General features: G+C 50.6%; 6 protein-coding genes across 8 annotated transcripts; 3 read left to right on the top strand and 3 right to left on the bottom strand.

The window, feature by feature from the left end:
* Positions 1–297: 297 nt before the first annotated feature.
* LOC120900955 (polycomb protein suz12-B) lies at positions 298–6742 on the top strand. Of its 2 annotated transcripts, none has more exons than XM_040308594.1 (6): positions 298–1409; positions 1548–1594; positions 1678–3416; positions 3511–3868; positions 3959–4259; positions 5016–6742. In XM_040308594.1, exons 1-6 carry the CDS (start codon positions 1202–1204, stop codon positions 5051–5053), a joined length of 2691 nt encoding a protein of 896 aa, XP_040164528.1. In that variant the 5' UTR covers positions 298–1201; the 3' UTR covers positions 5054–6742. The 2 variants fall into 2 exon arrangements, with proteins under 2 accessions (XP_040164528.1, XP_040164527.1); XM_040308593.1 differs by having other exon boundaries at positions 4689–6742.
* Positions 6743–6802: 60 nt separating this feature from the next.
* Positions 6803–10024, bottom strand: LOC120900956 (G patch domain-containing protein 1 homolog). The gene is made up of 2 exons (XM_040308595.1): positions 9861–10024; positions 6803–9784 (listed from the first exon to the last, which is right to left on the bottom strand). Exons 1-2 carry the CDS (start codon positions 9919–9921, stop codon positions 6858–6860), a joined length of 2988 nt encoding a protein of 995 aa, XP_040164529.1. The 5' UTR covers positions 9922–10024; the 3' UTR covers positions 6803–6857.
* Positions 10025–10329: 305 nt separating this feature from the next.
* LOC120902246 (methyltransferase-like protein 22) lies at positions 10330–12979 on the top strand. Of its 2 annotated transcripts, none has more exons than XM_040310825.1 (6): positions 10330–10445; positions 10532–11358; positions 11593–11973; positions 12054–12239; positions 12316–12495; positions 12578–12979. In XM_040310825.1, the coding sequence occupies exons 2-6, from the start codon at positions 11286–11288 to the stop codon at positions 12877–12879; spliced, it is 1122 nt and encodes a 373-aa protein (XP_040166759.1). In that variant the 5' UTR covers positions 10330–10445; positions 10532–11285; the 3' UTR covers positions 12880–12979. The 2 variants fall into 2 exon arrangements, with proteins under 2 accessions (XP_040166759.1, XP_040166760.1); XM_040310826.1 differs by having other exon boundaries at positions 10331–10445; positions 10532–11349.
* A 115-nt stretch (positions 12980–13094) lies between these two features.
* LOC120902248 lies at positions 13095–14134 on the top strand. Its single transcript, XM_040310829.1, has 2 exons — positions 13095–13441; positions 13532–14134. The coding sequence occupies exons 1-2, from the start codon at positions 13121–13123 to the stop codon at positions 14096–14098; spliced, it is 888 nt and encodes a 295-aa protein (XP_040166763.1). The 5' UTR covers positions 13095–13120; the 3' UTR covers positions 14099–14134.
* Positions 14112–15339, bottom strand: LOC120902247 (zinc finger protein 568-like). The gene is made up of 2 exons (XM_040310828.1): positions 15003–15339; positions 14112–14937 (listed from the first exon to the last, which is right to left on the bottom strand). Exons 1-2 carry the CDS (start codon positions 15198–15200, stop codon positions 14191–14193), a joined length of 945 nt encoding a protein of 314 aa, XP_040166762.1. The 5' UTR covers positions 15201–15339; the 3' UTR covers positions 14112–14190.
* Positions 15340–15432: 93 nt separating this feature from the next.
* Positions 15433–17006, bottom strand: LOC120902245 (zinc finger protein 277). The gene has a single exon (XM_040310824.1). The coding sequence runs from the start codon at positions 16869–16871 to the stop codon at positions 15528–15530; it is 1344 nt and encodes a 447-aa protein (XP_040166758.1). The 5' UTR covers positions 16872–17006; the 3' UTR covers positions 15433–15527.
* Between the last annotated feature and the right edge of the window lie 522 nt (positions 17007–17528).

Below are 17528 nucleotides of genomic sequence, written 5' to 3'. Positions count from 1 at the left end.
CCAGATGACTTAAAAAAAAACATTTGGAAAAGAACTTTCAATCGTGGAATCTACAGGGTGGCTCTGAAATAGTCAACTCTCTTTTCTTGGCGAGTTGAAGGTCAGTTTGAGCAAACTAATTAAATTATATATCTACATTATATATTAGATCATTTTGATAACCCTCGCAAGAATAGGATAATAGAAATTACAGCTCGGAGTATGATTTCATGCTATTTATCCTTTATATATAGACACCTTGAACAGCTGCTGGCTGTCAGTTGCTGTTGCAAAAGTTGTACTAAAACCTGCTCAGCGTCACCCACTGTCAAGCGCTCCCTTTTTGAGCGGGTACTGCAGATTATTGTAATATTCTAGGCAAGGAATTCTACGCAAGGGAACTGAAAAGCGTACGCCTGCCGCAAATATCAGTTCCCTTTCCCTTGTGCGATCCCGATTTCGATTCGGCGAGCGGTTCACGCAAAGCACGCATCGAACAGATCGTCCGAGAATATCAGCGGTTTTTGTGTGATATGGGCCTTTTCCTCGGAACAGCCCCGTGAAGAAGCGTAACAAAGTGCGTTCCATGGCTGCTGTTGGCGCGCGCTCGCTGTGCATCGTTTGACGGGAAGCTCCCATTTCCACTAGTCGCAGTGCCAAACGGGCGCTAGTGCAATTCCGTTCGCAGTGCAGTGAAACGAAGGTGAAGCGGAAATCGTATGGAGGAACGTTTTGCTTTCCAACAATTGTCCTAGCACGGCGCGCCAGCGAGGGCAGAAGGGCAGACCACCACGATCCGGACCTGCGCGTTGGTGTGAGCGAGACAGCACAGGTGCTGAACGGCGGAAAAAACAGCCATAGTACGCTCTGACTCCTGCATAGAAGGCAAGCCGCGTATTTCTGTCATTTTCTAGCGCGTGAGCGTGTGTGTGAGTGTGTGTGTGTGTGTTTGGGTGCGCGTGTGAGTTTGTGTGTTTGTGCTGCGGGTGCATAGCACTCTATTGTTACGAGCAGGGGGAGCCGCAGCGCAGTGTAATCGGGGCATTTCAAGAATCGCGGGAAGGGGAAGAAAAAGCACCGAACTTATCGCAATTCCTGCTGCATGGTCAGTATCCGCAAGCGAAGCGCCGAACCGACCACCTGCCGTGCGGGGTAGCGTGACACCCGGTGTAGCGATAGTTTTTTCTGCTCCGACGACGGCGGCACACTTGCACGAAGCGCGATGGAAAAGCAGGCCAGGAAGCACCCGGACGTTTCACCTGCTGGGGCGGGCTGCGTCCCATCGTCGTCGGGCGGCGGCAGCACCAGCAGCAAAACCAAAAAGAACCATCCCCTGAGGAAGAAGGAAAAGGATACGGAGGTGATGGGCCGACCGCCGCGGGCCGAGGCACTGACCACCGATCACGAGGTGTTTATGCAGGCCTTCGAAAGTGAGTATAAAGGTCCTACTTTGGACGAAAATCTTCATCCATTAAAGTCTCCCTTTTGGGAACATCTGGAGCAGATAAAATGACGAATAAATGACTACAAATTGACCGAATTTTATCGTAATTTATTCTCTCTTGCAGAATCCACACACATTTATCGATTTCTTCGGACGCGAAACATTTTAAAGGTGAGACAAAAATGCAGCAAAACACAATAACAGCAAAACCCCCTAACACGAACGCATTTCTTTTCTCCATTGCTCCATGCCAGCCAATCTTTCTGCACCGCAATCTGACCTACATGCGTAATCGCATGTCTCGATCTCACAAATCCCGCCAGTCTTTCAAAATCGACTCAATGCTCGAGAAGAAGGTGGCCAAGCTGCGCTCGGAGAAGGCGAACGGTCTGACGATGGCCGACGGCTACCTGACGCTGGTGTTTCTGGGCTTCTTCGACGAGAAGAATCAAACGATCCGCAACGGTGCGGCGGACAGCAACGGGATCGTGGTGCCGCTGAAAAATGCCTTCCCCGACGAGCCGCACGACGAGGCGGACATCGGGGCGTCCGACTGCGGGCGCAAGTGTGTGCAGGTGGAGACGAATCTGCTCAAGATCGCGCACACCAAGCGCAAGGACGCGTCGGCCGCCACCCAGATGCAGCTGACGATCGGCAAGTCGCAGGTGCTGGTGAATCCCAAGGATGAGCAGCCAGCGGTGGAGGGGGGCGGCAGCGGTGGCACCCTCGGGCAGGAGGAGAAACCACCGATCGTGAGCATACCGACGGATACGTTCAACACCAACGGCATGGTGAATCAGGTGGCCGCCACGCAGGTCTCGTTCGTACTGCGATTTCGCGTGCAGTACACGGCACCGGCAGGGGCCGGCCCGGGCGATACGAACGGGGGCGAGCACAATAACTACCTCACCAACAGCGCTGGCACGGTGAGCGACGGCGAGGAACCGTCGGCCAAGCGGCAGAAGCTGCACGGCCACAGCAAGCTGTACAGCACCGAGCTGACCGTGTGCGACAAGTACGGCCGGTGTCTGCTGAAGCAGGCGGACTACGAGCTGACGGTGCGAGAAATCATCTCGCACCAGAAGACGGTCGCGGCCAAGTACGGTTCGCCGATCAAGAACCGGTACTGGTCGTCGATGCCGGAAGCGTACGACATCATGGACTTTCTGCCGTCGGACGACTGTGCCAAGGGCGACGTGCTGCCACCGACCAGCGAGGACTTTATCGATCGCTACGAGGAGATGATCCGGCCCATTCTCAAGGTTCGGCTGCTGTGGACCAAAGAGCCGCCGCGCGGGTACGAGCCCGCCGGTGCGGCGGAGATCAAGCTGGAGAACGGGTACAGCGATAAGGAGAACCACAAACCACCGTCCCTGGAACCGTTCCGGAAGGGGCTGAACATCAACATCAACAACAACAGCATTCTGACGCCGGCGGCCGCGGCGGCGGGCCATCCCGATGAGGTTGAACCGTCGGCGACGGCTCCGGGCGATGAAGACACGCCAATGGTCGACGAGAAGTCGAACCTGGCCGTCGTGGTCAGCAACGGGGGGGAGGTGGGTCCAAAGAAAGAGGAAGACGGCAAGCGGGTGATCTATCACTTCATCCACAACAACTACTCCCGCCAGCGCACGGAGACCGGGGACGACTATACGTGCCCGTGGTGCTCCTTGAACTGTGCCGTGCTGTACTCGCTGCTGAAGCATCTGAAGCTGTGCCACGCGCGGCTCAACTTCAACTACGTGCCCATCCCGGAGGGTGCCCGCATCGACGTGACGATCAACGAGCTGTACGACGGGTCGTACAATGGGTCGCCGCACGATCTGCTCGGCCCGACGACGGCCTACACGGTGCGCGATCCGATGCGTCGGACGGTGGTGACGAACCTGCTCGTCTGTCGCCCGCGGCGACCGAAACCGAGTCTGTCCGAGTTTATCGACAACGACGAGAACGAGTTCGACAGCCAGCGGCCGTACATTACCGGCCACAGCAGGTGGGTGAAGCATGGACGCACACACTTGTTGCAGTTCCATTTTCCCCACCAACTGTCTCTTATTATATCCTCTTTTCTTTTTGGCTTCCGGCAGAATGTACCATCACACCATGACGTGTCTGCCAGTGTACCCGAGGGAGCTCGACATCGACTCGGAGGGCGAGAGCGATCCGCTCTGGCTGCAGCAGAAAACGATGCAGATGATCGACGAGTTCACCGACGTTAACGAGGGCGAGAAGGAGCTGATGAAGCTGTGGAACCTGCACGTCATGAAGTACGGCTACTCCGGCGACTGCCAGATACCGATCGCGCTGGAAATGTTTATCGATCTCCGCGGCCGCGAGCTGATGGCCCGCAACCTCTACCGCAACTTTGTGCTGCACATGTGCTCGCTGTTTGACTTCGGGCTGGTGTCGGCCGACGTCATGCAGCGCATCATCAGAAAGCTGCGGGTATGTGTAGTAAAAGCCCAAATGGCACAGCGGCATTGAGGGACTAGTGTGATAAATTCATGTGTTTTATGTTTTTGGTACGCTTTGTAGAAAATACCAGCCAACGATACCGAACTGCAGCAGACGCTGAAGACGGCGCGGACCGAACAGATGGACTACTGGAACAACGTGACCGTGCACAAGCCGCAAACGATCAAGACGGAACATAGGAACGGCAGTGGAGAGCGTACGGCCGGCGCAGGCGCAAGCACGTCCATCTCTGGCAGCTCGTCCTATCAGCACCACAAGTCTGGGCACGGCGTTGGTGGCAGCGGCACGTCCACCACTGCCGACGGACAGCAGCGCAAGGTGAAGCCAACGATAACGCCGGCAAAGAACACGGACCCGGGAGGTTAGTAAATGTTTCGCTTTTTTTGTAGCAAATTCCATCCCTACGGAACCATTTGTCTACCACCAGCTTGTGCTTTGCATCTGGTTTGAAGGCCATGTGTCGGTTCATGTTTTTGGTTATTTTCTACAGCGGGGTTTAATAATTGTTAAGCAATGTTATTCTTTGATTTTTGCTGTTCTTTTTTTACACATTCATCTCATTTCGTGCACTTACATTGTTGCTTCTTTTTCACTAATTTATGGTTTCTTTTTTTCTTGTATCTTTTTTTTTCTTTTGTATTTTCTTTTTTATGTGTTTTATGTTCGCCATTCATAAACCACCCCGCCTACTGTTTCAACTCTTTACTCATGCAAATCATGCAATATTCACGCTATATGTGGTTGGGCTGTGTTCGTTGTGTGTGCTGTAAATGTTGATTGGCTAAAGCAGAGCATTCCCGGCGTCGTCGAAGTGCCGGAAACGCGAACAAAAGCACCGGTGGCAGTGGGTCGCATTCGTCCGCCGGTAAAGCGACCACCAGCAGCGGCTCGCCACATTCCACTACCGCGGGGCTAAAGGCACCGTCGGGCTCGGGGAAAACGCCGTCATCATCCTCATCCACTGCCAACGCTGCCGGGGGCAGAAAATCATCCTCCACCAAACTGTTTGCCTCTCCTACCGCCCTATCCGCCTCCGGCACGAACAAACACCACAACCATTCGACGGGCAGCATAACCTATTCCCCCATAATGACGCGCAGGAAATCTCTTTCCCTAGGTTCGCATCTGCTGCTCCGAAAGCGGTCCCTCAACTGATGCTGGCTGTAACGGGCGCGCGGGCTGTGCCGTCCTACCGGTCCGACCACCGGCCACTGGCTGCATACTACTACTACTGCTGGCGATGCATCGAGCCCGGACAGAGAGAGATAGAGAGAGAGAGAGAGAGAGAAAGAGAGAAGAGAGCGAAGGGAATCATATATTTTAGCAAGGGAGGTGGTGAACACGCTCTAGGTAAAGGGCGCACAGTACGCAGCACTGTGTGGATTGCACGAAAATGAACATACTTTCTGATAGCATATTTTTATACAATACGTATTAGCAAGTAAGTGTAAGCACACACACACACACGCAGCACACGCCGTATCAAAGTGTTGTTACCCGCGCAAAGGTGTGTAGAGCTGAAATGGGGCGATCCTAAACGATGTGCCGACAGTGAGTGGTTTCATTAACCGCCCAGAACGAAGAAAACAAAAACAAACAAAACAAGTCATGTTTCGATGGCAACAGATTACAGGAACGCGCATGGTGGTAGACAAATGAAACGACTATTCTTATTGGAAAGTTGCAAAACAACAAAATCCGGTCAACAAAATTGTAAATCTGATGTCGCTTGACACACCTACAAGTGTCGTTGTGTGCCGGATAATGGAGGAAAACAGTATCACCAGCTGGAGCTATAATAACCGATTGTGCTTTTAAAAGCGAAACAAAATCAACGATAGAGGAAGGCACACACAGTAAGAGAGATGGAAAACTATTGCAGGAATGTTTCTCGGGAAAGTGTAGTGAAAATAATTAGTAGAGCAATCTAGAAACAGCTACAGTTTACGTCCTAAAAGCGTAGGGAAGGGCGACACTGCCTCTATGGTTGGGGTGTGGTAGGATAAACAATTGCATATACCTCGGAAGGGATCGGGCGAACGTTGGTCGTGTGAAATGTGGCTTTGGTTCTATCCGTTTGGTTGTCGTCTCTTCTCCATCAAGCCACAACATTCATTTTTAGCTCGTTGTCTATCCATATAATCAAGTAGACATTGGAAAGCATAAGAATGGAGACGATTACAAAGACGCAGCAGGCAAGGTCCTAGAAACGGGGATTACGTGTTCACCCACCACAAACACACACATACTGATACACTGCCATTTGTTCCCCCGCTTCTCGCAGGATCGCGACGATATGTTGTTATGAACTGAAAGATCCATAATGTCGACGATTGACTGATGATATGGGTGTTAATTACTAATCGAAGGGCAAAATAATACGAGGGGAAACAAACTTTCGTGTTCGGATTGTTTGATTTTATAAAATTGTTTTTTTTTAATTAGTTTGCGCGCAATCTATTTTCTATTCCTTTCATCTAACCAATGTAACAAGTGTTAGAAAGAAAGGGGTTTTTTTGGATAGCGCCTAGTTTGAATTATCGGAAGTAGCGAAGGTAGCTTTTTTTAACGTCACCGTCTTAATGTTTTCTCGGCTCGAAAGCGGCGTTTTTGTTTTTTTTTTTAATTGCTCATATCATATGCGTGGCACTCTCGTCTTCTCCTTCTGGCACCCAATTTCCCCAGCACTGAGTTGCCTCCTCAAGACTCGTTTGGGCAGGACAGTGAGAGCGAGTGGGGGGTAAAAACTTTGAATTAGCCAACCGTCCTGCCCTGCCAATCACTACCCCCTGTTTTAGTGTCGAATTTATGTAATGACGCAATAAAAATGAATTTAAATGGAAAGCAACGGACCAGCGGCGCGGTTCATATATGTACACAAAAAAGGAAAGAAAATCAACGTAACACTTCCTGGGTAGCTTTATTGCCAAAAACCAAATGTAGTACACACACACGGCGGCTATCGTTTACTCTTATGCTTATGGCTGCTTTTCTTTTTCTCTTTTTTGTGCTTCCCCTTCGATTTTTTCTTGTGCTCATGATGTTTGTGTTTTTTCTTTTTCTTCGCCCTTCCCGAAGACGAGTGTCGATCCTCGCCGGCATCTTTTTCGATCCATACTTCGGTGTACCTTCCCGTTGGTGTTGCTGCTACTTCCTGACCTCTCAGAAGTGGATGCGATGCTGGCTCGGCGGGAGCCTTTGCATGGGGAGCATTGTTGGCACCACCCTGCGACGGTAACCGTGGACCATAGTATTCCGGTTCGTCCGAATCGGACGCACTGTCCGGGTCCGAATCGCTGGACGAATCGGTATCGTTCTTTGCTTCGTCTTTACCAACTTGTTGAAGGATCTCCTTCGCTTTGCCCGCTGCAGCTTTCGATGAGCACTGCAGAACGCTTTCGCGCTTTGAACGATCTTCCCCGTCAGCGTGTTGTGGTTTTTTGAATTCGAACAAGTTCTTAAAAATCCCACGAGGTGGAGAGTTATTGCGCAGAATGTTTAGCTGGCTGGCGGGCTTGATCGATACGAAGCTGTCGACCATCTTAAGCTTTTCCTCGTCAGTTAGTGCCGCGCTTCCGGATGGAGCTGCTGGTCCATCGATCGGTTTCGACGACTGCTGATTCTTCGACTGCTCATCTTCCTGCTCCTCTTCATCGCTGCTGCAAAAGATGGACTTGAAAAGGTCACGCTTCTCTTCCGGCTTTTTATTGGCCGCTTCGAGCACCTTTTCCTCCAATTCGGTTCGTTTTTTGTACGGCGGTTTTGTGGGCACCGTCCGGGAAGTTTGAGATGTTGGTGGTTTTGGCTGCTCAATCGTAACGACATCGTTGCGGTCAACTTCCTTCGCGGATGGCGTACTTTCGGTTAGGAAAAAATCTTTCGACGAACATCTCTGCCCGGCCGTACTCGTGCCGCTCGACTGTTCCACCGGTTTGCTGGCGCCACCGTTTGGTCGCTTGTCTTCCACTGCCTGTTGTGCGACCGGTATCATGGTCGGCGTTATAAAATCTCGCCTATTCGTAACCGGCGCTTCCAGGTAATCGAACACGGAGAACTTGCCCTTCTCTTTGCGCCGTTTCTCCACCGCATCGGTATCGTCCACCATCATTCCGCCGAACGGTTCCGGCACGTTGAAGCGTTTGCAGATGTCCTTGTGGGGCTTCCACATTACGCGGCTGCGTGTCATGCGAATTTCGCGCGGTTTGCCTGCGTCTCCATCGGCGGGAATGGTTTTGTCCGCTATCAGGCTCGATGCCGTAACGAACCGTTCGGACATAAGGCCGTCCAGTGGGCGGTACATGCGTTCGGCCTGCATAAACTCCTTCCGCTCTCGCTCCCGATCCCAGGCGGAAAGGTTTAGCGGTTGCAACGATTCGAGGTACTGTTCGCGGGTCAGGTAGCGCTCCGTTGGCTGAAAGGCAAGGAACCGTTCGTAGCGTTCCTGCTTGTCGGGCATCGCAATGAACGGTTTGAACCCTTCCTTAGTGGAACCGACGTACTGGCGCTGCAGCACACTCGGCTGTTGTACCAGACCCGAGGGAACGATCGACGGTGAGCTGTCCCGCTTTGAATCTTGTCCACTCTTCTCTTCGCTTGCCGCGCGTTTCGTTTCCTGCGGAAGCGGATCTACCACCTCATTCATAACTTCTCGCCGGACAAAGTTAGAGCTTTGCTTGTTTATCATTTCCAGCACCGGATTCTTGGCGACCGTCTGCTCACCGAGAATCGCTCCCCGTTCCTTCGGGTCAAGATCGTGCCTTCCGAGTCCCTTGATTTTGTACTCGTTTTCTAGCAGCATCTTCCTCGCCCGTTCCTCGTCGATGCGGTCGAAGCGCGAGCGTCGTTCCTCCCAATTCCGTGGCCTGAACGCTTCCGGCACGTCCACGCGAAACACCTTCTTCGCCAGCTTCCGGGAACTGCTGACCGGGCAGAAGCCTTCCAGCGTGTTCGCTTCACTGCCCGACTTTTTCCCCTCTATTGCCCGCTTCGATTTGGATCTATCTTCGAGCGAAAAATCGTACCGCGACATGTCATCCCGTGCGTACACGTCTAAATCGTCATCGTCTTCCAGCGCACCGATGCCGAATGCTTGCCCGCGGATGGAAAGCTTCTTGTTGTTACGATCGACCACCTCGAGCGTATCGAACAGCTGGAATCCTTTCGAAGTGCCGCCACGGTCCAGCCCACTGTAGCCCAGTCCGAACGTGTTGTCCTTTAGGGCCGCTACCAAGGGATCGAAATCATCCGGCGCGAAAGTTATCTCATAGTCACTGTCCGAACCGTCCGATTCCTCCCCATCATCCCCGTCGTCGTTCTCCGCGCTGGCACTGGTTTGCCCCTCACGACCCGGAATCTCACAGCCGTACATTTTCAAGATATACTGCTCCTTGCTGTTCCGCTCGTTGTCTCGCTTTTTCTCTCGCTTCGTTTGTCGCTCACCGATTCCTTGCCCTTCCCGCCAGCCCATCTTTTTGAGTATCTTCACGGCCGTTTTCTCCCTGGCCGGTTCGAGCAGCGCGCGCAACACGGGCTGACCCGGAATTGGACCCTTGGAAAAGGCCAGGTCCAAGCGTCGTTTGTTGGACCGGCCGGCCGCACTGCTGTGCGCAAAGTCTTCCTTCGCCTGCACACGCTGTGGCGCAATGCCAAACTCGCCCAGGTCCTCCTCGTCCATGAAATCCATCGGATTTTGCTGCCGCGCAAGGGAGGATTTCTCCGTGCGCGAGCTTTTAAACTCGGCCGGTTTCCAGCCTTCCTCCGAGCCGACCGTGTTCCAGTAGCCCGCAGAAAACCCGCCGGTAAATGCGCCATGGAACCGGCGCTTTCCATTGCTATCCAGCACGATCTGGTCCTCGACCGTGATGGGCTTTTTCGACGGCACTGCATCTGTGGGTGCCGAGAGTGGGCAATTGTGAAGTTGGTGTAGTTGGTGTTAGTCGCTAGCATAATACTGCTCACTTACCTTCTTCAAATGCTGGTAGGGCCGTTCCATACCTACAGAGGGTTTCTTCGTCGTCGTCCATTACTGTGGAAGCGTTGTGTTTTAATTAAAAACCAGCCAAAAGCGTAAAAGCACGCAGAAAAACGAACGCAGCAATTGTTTTGTTTACATGCCGTTTCCACACTGAGAGCTGTCAAAAAGACGGAGATGACACAAGATTAATACAGCTGGTCTAAATTATTATACCAAGGTTTATAGCACATTTTATTAGAATGTAAAAAATAATCAAAATGTAAGTAATTTATTAAAAATATTCTTTGTGTTAGTACAAAACAAAATTGCAAATTAGCTACGTTAAAAAAAATATCCAAAACAAAAATTGCGCCATAATCGACATGTATAAATCTTGGCACCAGCTGAATCATCTGGTTGCCTTTGTTTACATATTTTCCTAGACGCTGCTGATACCAAAAAAAAAAGAAAAACAAAACCCTTTTCCCTCGAATCGATGTCTCGTTGATTGTATCCCCCCGGGCACCCTCAGCGTTCGAATCGTGTGATCAGCTGTTTGTGAGCGGTAAAATGCTATTTTTAACACCCCGTTAGGTATGCCGTTACGTGCCCGGTGATCCCCGCTGCGCAAAGTGCTACCGGATTGGCTTTTAACCTAGACCTTTGGCTTGCCGTTTCAGGTGCATCTGTGGCACGCGCTCACATCGAGAGCTGTAGCGGGGCCTGAATAGCCCCCTCCCCTCTCCCCTGGAGTGGCTGGATTAATTTCATTCATAAAACGCGCCGTGCTGCACGTTGTATCCATCCGGGGAAATAAGTTGCCTGCTCATACCACAGGACAGCGACGCAAATTGCAGCGTCTAGCCGATGTAAAAATAACATCCAAAGTCACGTGCTGTTTTCACTTTCCGCGAATTGCTTGCGGCTCTGCTTTGTTGATCACATGGAGGAGGAGTTTGGTCTGGGCCGCATATTCCCCGCACGCCTGTTGTTGTTGTCGGAACTATTACAGCGTCGGTGTCGCCAGCCGCTGCTCACAAACATTAGCGCATCTGTTGATTCGCAGCAGCAGCGGCGAAAATGCTATTAAAACGAACGGACACAATACGACACATATTCTAGACGGTGGTCGTGAAATGGTAAATTATTTATACACAGCATAAAACCGCTCGGTCGGCGCGCTTCTGTTGTTGTCGGACTGCGCTCCGTTTCGTGTGTAGAATAAGCGACCCGAATCGCCACGGTCCCGTCGGCGCTGTGTTCTAATATTGTCGTCAGTAGAGATTTGGGCGTGCAAATGCTGAGTACGCTGCGCGTGCTTTGATTAGCTGGTTTGGCACGCACGCGAAAACGTTCTCAGCAAAGACCCAACTCGTCACCAAATGCTTACAGAAACAGTGGCGGAAAAGTGAAACAAAAACCCCCGTTCGCAAGATGTCCGTACTCGAAGTTACGTCGGAGCTGTACAGCGAGGCAGAATTCTGCAGCACAGAAACGGGTAATGGCAGTGAGTATGACGGATTTTTTCTTCGCCGAAAAATTACCGCTTGTGCATGTGCTTCGAAATTTTCAACGCCTCCTCCAAAGGCGAGGCTGTTGCTTCTTGCTTTTTGCTAACGATCCTTTGATCCCAGGGCGGATATTTCATAACTTTTCTCATTCTTCTTCCCAAACGCTCGCCCCCTTTTCTTCCTGCGACAAACTTTTGTTCCCCGCGGGAATGATGTCTCCGTTTGTGCAGATTCTATTTCTAAATTTACCTTTGTGTATCCAAACCGCCGCGATGCTGCGCCCGCCGAGAACGGCACACAGCCGGGGCTAGCAAATGGCATGGACAAACGGCACAACGGTCAGCCCGTGGCTGACAGCGAGTCAAATGCATCAAGCGTCAAAGACTCGGAGGAGGTGGAGGAGGAAAGCTGTTTTGAAGAAGAATCATTCGCATCGGATTATGGCGACAGTTTGTGTGAAGAGGAGCAGGAGGAAGTGCTGTTGTACGGTGAATCCGGTGATGAATGTTGCATAGCAACGCACCAGAAAGATACAAAACCACCTCCGATCGTGCTCGATAAAGATGGCGACGTTGTTGTGGTGCGCCAGCGGAAAGGAGCGATAGAAATAGGTGGGTGAAGGTTTTTTTTCGAGAGTTTGTCTTTTTTTTTTTTTAATTTGTTGAATGGCATGTGTCTGACCCCTACCTAGAGCATCGTAAGTCGACGCGGCTGGACGCGGTTGGATTGCAGATATGGCGCGGTGCACTACTGCTGGGCGATTATATCATGCACAACGAGCGGAAGTTCAAAAACACTCACATCCTGGAACTTGGGTCCGGCGTTGGGCTTACCAGCATAGTCGCTAGCATGTATGCACGAGAGGTCATCTGCACGGGTACGTTTGAAGTGATACAGTTGCTTCGTGCTAAAACATCGTGAAAGGAAGTAACATTTTATTCCATCTTCAACAGACATTGATATTGAAGGGCTGCTGGATCTGTTACGGGACAACGTGCAAAGAAATGCTCATCTTTCAAACCCGCACTGCCGTGTGCATGTCACCGAGCTCGACTTCAAGGTTAGCTATCAGGACTATCCACGCGATTTGAAGACAAAACTCCAGGACGTGCAGTACGTGATTGCCGCCGATGGTAAGCAGATATGGTTGATACGTTCATCCTTTATAGCAATCTTAAGTGACAATTTCCGTTTATGTTCTTTTTCATTTGCCAGTGATCTACGACGATGACATAACGGAAGCGTTTGTGCGGACGATTGTTAGTTTGCTGCTAGAGCTGCCGAAGCTAAAGGCGATCTACATCGCGCTGGAAAAGCGCTACGTATTCACGCTCGAGGACATGGACTCGGTCGCACCGTGCTACGATTACTTTCTGCGCTACTTTGAAAAGCGTAACGGCCGGTTCGGCGTGAACCGCTGGAAGCTCATCAATGTGTGTATGGACTTTCCGCGCTATTTCGATTACGACAAGGTGAAGGATTTAGTGCTGTTGAAAGTGTGCCACGCTAGTAAGTGATGCGTTGTGATCGGCTAATTTACGATTTAGGGTGCAAGGAATTAATTAGTTTTTAGTTTTACTGCGCGAAACGGTAAAAAAATAACAAACAAAACAAATATTTGCTCGTCACACCTTGTATATAGCAATCGCGGGCAGTTGACGGGTGGCGTTTTTGGCAGTTATTTTTTGAATGACAGGCGAAGCTACCCGCTTCCGTATCGAAGTGTAAACAAACAACAATAATCAAACAAACCCTTCTATGCCGTTTGCCGGCATACATTCATGCACTAAATTAGAATCAAAGAAAGTGAATGGTATCGATATGGACAGTATAAGCATTGAGTTGGACACACCACTAATCACGCAAGGCTGTGCGAGCAGAATTGTTCGCACCATTGTGGAGCTGTTGCTGTACAATCGCACCCAAATTCCCTTCCCATACACAACCTTCCGAGCGATGGTAAAGAAGCTGGAGTCAGCCGATCCGACGGACGCTACCCATTCTGTGGCGGAACTTCGGATACAAAAGCAGCGCGAAAAGGCACAACATGTGGTGCAGTGCGTTGAAATGCTGTTCGATGTGAGTATTAAAGCTCGAAGTCGGGGACAAACACCATTGCCTCATTCAAATACGTTGGATTTACACCCGTTTTTCTGTTGTTGTTTCCAGACGATAGAGAAAATACTATCCAACCACTCACCGATCGGTGAGCTGATGATCGTATTTGGCAAAACAATCTACACTGCCAAGGAAGCGTTTATAATAACACTGCCCGCCATTGATAGGAATCACATTGGCGAAAACCATCAACGATCGTTGGAAAAAGTGCTTAGAAAGATAGGTTTGCAGCTTACGCTTTGTGATCAACTGGTAAGCGGCCAGGCTGTAACGAGCGACACAAACATATTCGTTATGGTACAATCGTCGTGCACGCTTCACCCCACGCTAGGAGTGAATTTGTTGGATAATTTTCAACTTCCCAAAAAGTGTGTAAAATATGAAATCAATTTTAAAATAACAAACAATGGTGAAGACGAAACGGTGAACGGTTGCTGCAAACGATTGGAAATATATAGCGAAGAGGAAAACATGGCACAATCCGGCACGCTGCCAACGGCCGCGCAAGCGACCACTCTCGAGTCCCAAGGTCCTTTGAGCAACGAGTGGTTCCTACTGGACGCCGTAATTAGTGGATTTTCGATCAAGACCCCAAAAGAAAATGTAATGTGGAAATGAAAAGTACAGTAAGTAAAAAGTCCTATAACAAACCTAGGAACGAATTTTATTTCAAAACAAAAAAGTTCGTAATGGCGGGTTTTGAGAGCGATTCATTTCCGTGGCGTGTGTATGTGCCGAACGTGCGAGATGCGCTCGCTCGACGTGGTAAACCGTTTGTCGCAATGCGGACAGGCGTGCGGCTTTTCCCCCCGGTGCAGCTTCATGTGCACGTACAGGCCATTGCGCGAGGCAAGCTGTTTGTTGCACTCCTCGCACCGGAACTGCTTCTCCTGGCTGTGCGTTAGCATGTGCTCCTTCAGCTCCGAGCCCTGCTTGTACTTCTTCGGGCACAGCTTGCACCGGTACGGCCGTTCCCCGGTGTGCGTCCGTATGTGGCGCGTCAGATCGTCCGAGCGCAAAAACTGCCGGTCACACTGCGGGCACGCTATCTTACTGCTGCCCGTTTCGTCGTGTATCCGGTAGTGCCGGCGCAGCGTTTGCGGCTGGCTGAAGCTCTTGCTGCACTTGTCACAGTACCAGCGTTTGCCTTTCTGTATCATCAGTGGCTGGCTGACGGGTTGCTCCATTTCCTCCGCATTGCTGTCCTCTGCGTCGTCACAGGCCGGGCGGGCATTCGCTATTTCCAGCTTAATCACTGTGCCCTCGGCTGTGGGACTTTTCGCGGGGGATGCTACGGTGGCATTGGTTTTCGTTTTACAGTGAAGGCTTTCGAAGCATTGCTCCAGAAGTTTGTCCGCCCGCTGGCACTGCTCGATGAACTGGTACGCTTCCTGTGCCCGAGTCACGCACTTGGTGCAGATGTGCTTGGGCAGCAGCGATTCGTTGCACGATTCGAGCTGAAAAATGAGCAAATTGTGAGTGAATTGAAGTAATGGAAGCAAAGTAAACTCCACAGAATTACCTCATCATTAATAAAAATGGATAAAATATCTCGGAAACAGTTCATATGCTCCACACTGTTTGGCTGCACGTACACATCGTCGATGGTGTACAGTTCCGTCTGACCGTCGGTTTCGTCCAGCAGACAAACACGGCAAACGTCCGGCAGTTTTGCGGCCACACTTTCCATACACAACGCACGTGTTTCACTTTTTTCCATCCTTTTGATTCTCACCCGAATTGCAATCCGGCAACTACTTTCCTCTGCTAGCGATTTGCGGTTGTTTACGCGTCCCTTCCAAACGTAAACAAACGCAATGACAGTTACGGCGTCTTCTTCTTCTCTTCTTCGTTAACTTGTTTCCCGGTTCAGAACAACCCAAGGCCCGTTTCAGATATCCCAGCAATCATTGGAACAATTTCTTCAATTGGAATTTTATTGGAATCCGTTTTGGTATTTGAATATTTGCATTGTTAAACCACTTTATTTGTTCAACGGATGCTTTTATCACAAAAAACACATCCTCTAAACTAGTACCGTCGCGTGCTACAGTTTAAAGTTTTCCAACGATAATGATTCGGCATCGAGATTGATGCTCGCCGTAACGCTCTCCGATATAACGATCGATCCTTCCTCCTGCGACAGCTCGTCCCGCTCGTTGTCCACCTCCTCGAGATGGCACAGGAACTGGTCGTCCTCGTACGTGGGAAAGAAGTACTCCGGCTGGTCCCACGCACCCGCTTCCTTGTCCAGCCGGAAGTGGTTCAACTCTGCCAGATGCTTGCAAAGACTCTCGTAATCGGGGCACTGCTCGCCACATGCAATACACTTGCGTATGTGCATCTGACGGCGAATAAAGTTCACCACCTTTACGCGCTGATAGAAGCTCATGTCCGCCACGGTTTGATCGAAATCAAACGAGTGCTTCGCCACCATATGGAGCTTCAGCGTGTCCACATTTGCTTCGGCGTGCGTACAGAACAGACACGTGGTCGTTTGCTCCTCCCCGTTCCAGTCGGACCAATCGGAGTCGGAGTCGGAGTCGGACGCAAAGACGCGGCTTTCCTCTTTCCGCTTCGCGATGGGCACGTACTCGGGCTTCTGCTTGAGCCGATAGTTGACGAGAAAGAACCGATCGTAGTAGTGGTTGTCCGGGTTGATGCGCTTGTGGCCCTTCTTGCGCATGTGTTCCTTGAGCGTGGGCCGATCTTTGAACAGCTTTTCGCAGAACAAACAGATCAACCGGTTCAGCTTGTCCTGCACGATTTCGATCAGCTCGTCCACAAACACCAGATGTTCCGGCTTGCCCAGCAGGAGAAAGTGCTTCGTGTAGAGATGGCTCACAAACTCGGGGCGCGTTTCCGCCCGATAGTCACGGCAGTACAGGCAGCCGCGGTTAAAATTCCGATCCGTCCGTTCGAACTGATGGCGGGTGAGGACGAGCTCCAGCTTCTCCCTTCGCAGCCGTTGCCGCAGCTCGTAGTCCAACGGTTCAACGTCGCTCAGCAGGAAATACTTCTCGTTCGGTGAGCTCGTACCGTCGGGCAGCTGGTTCAGCAGCATGGAGGAGCAATATTTCTCCACCGGTTCGTGGGCGAACTTTTCCTTCCAGTAGTAGCAGTAGCTGGGCAGGCAGGCAATTTCCTTCACATCGGCCACCACCAGTCGGTGGACCAGGTACAGATGGGCCAGACATTGGTCGGAACCGTTGTCGGGAGTGTGGAAATCGTAAGTGTTGCTGCAGAACATGCACGGTACCGTCCGCTCATCGACCAGCGACGTTGGGGGATCGGTTGACGAGTCCTTGGTAAAGTTGAGCGGCCCTATGATGGTGCTTTTGGACGCTTCACCACCTTCTTCGTCGTTTGCGTTGGAAAGTTGTGTGCTCATTGCATTAACAGTGGAGAAACGGCAGACTAGTGGAAAATGTAATTACTTTTGCGACGAAATTGATCTGTGCACCTGAAGCACAGGAAAACATGTCTTGCGAACTGCCGACTGTGCGGTCATGAGCTCAGACAGCATGATGACAATTAATTGAAAAATGATGAAAGCTCAACACTGTGCACGATGGCCGCTGGGCTTTATTTTTATTTGATAATTCTAAATGAAATTGAGAGTGGAACATAAGTATTTCAATTCAACTAAATGTTGCAAAGAGAGTTTAAGTAAATTTAATGCAAATTATTCAACTGAACAATGAATTATGTGAAACGCTTCATAATCTCAATCTGGTTTGAAGTGACATTACTTTCCACGCTGAATCGCAGTTTGTGCTTCTTTTGCCACACGTTTCATGGTTGCTGAACACCATCTGAAGAACTGAACCGTGTACTGTTTGCGCCCCAAAAAAAGCAAAAACTGTTCCGTGATGGCCAAGGACCGTAAAGATATCAGGTCAAGTTATAAGCCCGTTTTGACAGCTAGATGGAAGAAGAATTGACGAAGAAAACTGACAGTTAGTTTTCCGCTTTTGGCGAACGCTTCAAGTTCTCGAAGGAAAATTTCCATTTTAAATCACGGACTGTGTTCTAATAAACTAAAATA

This window comes from Anopheles arabiensis, chromosome 3 (assembly GCF_016920715.1).
Source record: "Anopheles arabiensis isolate DONGOLA chromosome 3, AaraD3, whole genome shotgun sequence".
In the NCBI taxonomy this organism is placed as follows: Eukaryota; Metazoa; Arthropoda; class Insecta; order Diptera; family Culicidae; genus Anopheles; species Anopheles arabiensis.
Note: the sequence above shows the minus strand (reverse complement) of the source record. Positions and strands in the feature narration are given on the sequence as shown.

Excerpts from the sequence above, each read along its gene's own strand:
- LOC120900955 (XM_040308593.1), top strand. The coding sequence starts at position 1,202 with ATGGAAAAGCAGGCCAGGAAGCACCCGGACGTTTCACCTGCTGGGGCG. Across the intron at positions 1,595-1,677 it reads GGACGCGAAACATTTTAAAG|CCAATCTTTCTGCACCGCAA; the intron begins GTGAGACAAAAA and ends GCTCCATGCCAG. Across the intron at positions 4,260-4,688 it reads AAAGAACACGGACCCGGGAG|AGCATTCCCGGCGTCGTCGA; the intron begins GTTAGTAAATGT and ends TGGCTAAAGCAG.
- LOC120900956 (XM_040308595.1), bottom strand. The coding sequence starts at position 9,921 with ATGGACGACGACGAAGAAACCCTCTGTAGGTATGGAACGGCCCTACCA. Across the intron at positions 9,785-9,860 it reads CCTACCAGCATTTGAAGAAG|ATGCAGTGCCGTCGAAAAAG; the intron begins GTAAGTGAGCAG and ends CGGCACCCACAG.
- LOC120902246 (XM_040310825.1), top strand. The coding sequence starts at position 11,286 with ATGTCCGTACTCGAAGTTACGTCGGAGCTGTACAGCGAGGCAGAATTC. Across the intron at positions 11,974-12,053 it reads GAAAGGAGCGATAGAAATAG|AGCATCGTAAGTCGACGCGG; the intron begins GTGGGTGAAGGT and ends ACCCCTACCTAG. Across the intron at positions 12,496-12,577 it reads GTACGTGATTGCCGCCGATG|TGATCTACGACGATGACATA; the intron begins GTAAGCAGATAT and ends TTCATTTGCCAG.
- LOC120902248 (XM_040310829.1), top strand. The coding sequence starts at position 13,121 with ATGCCGTTTGCCGGCATACATTCATGCACTAAATTAGAATCAAAGAAA. Across the intron at positions 13,442-13,531 it reads GCGTTGAAATGCTGTTCGAT|ACGATAGAGAAAATACTATC; the intron begins GTGAGTATTAAA and ends TGTTGTTTCCAG.
- LOC120902247 (XM_040310828.1), bottom strand. The coding sequence starts at position 15,200 with ATGGAAAAAAGTGAAACACGTGCGTTGTGTATGGAAAGTGTGGCCGCA. Across the intron at positions 14,938-15,002 it reads CCATTTTTATTAATGATGAG|CTCGAATCGTGCAACGAATC; the intron begins GTAATTCTGTGG and ends CTCATTTTTCAG.
- LOC120902245 (XM_040310824.1), bottom strand. The coding sequence starts at position 16,871 with ATGAGCACACAACTTTCCAACGCAAACGACGAAGAAGGTGGTGAAGCG.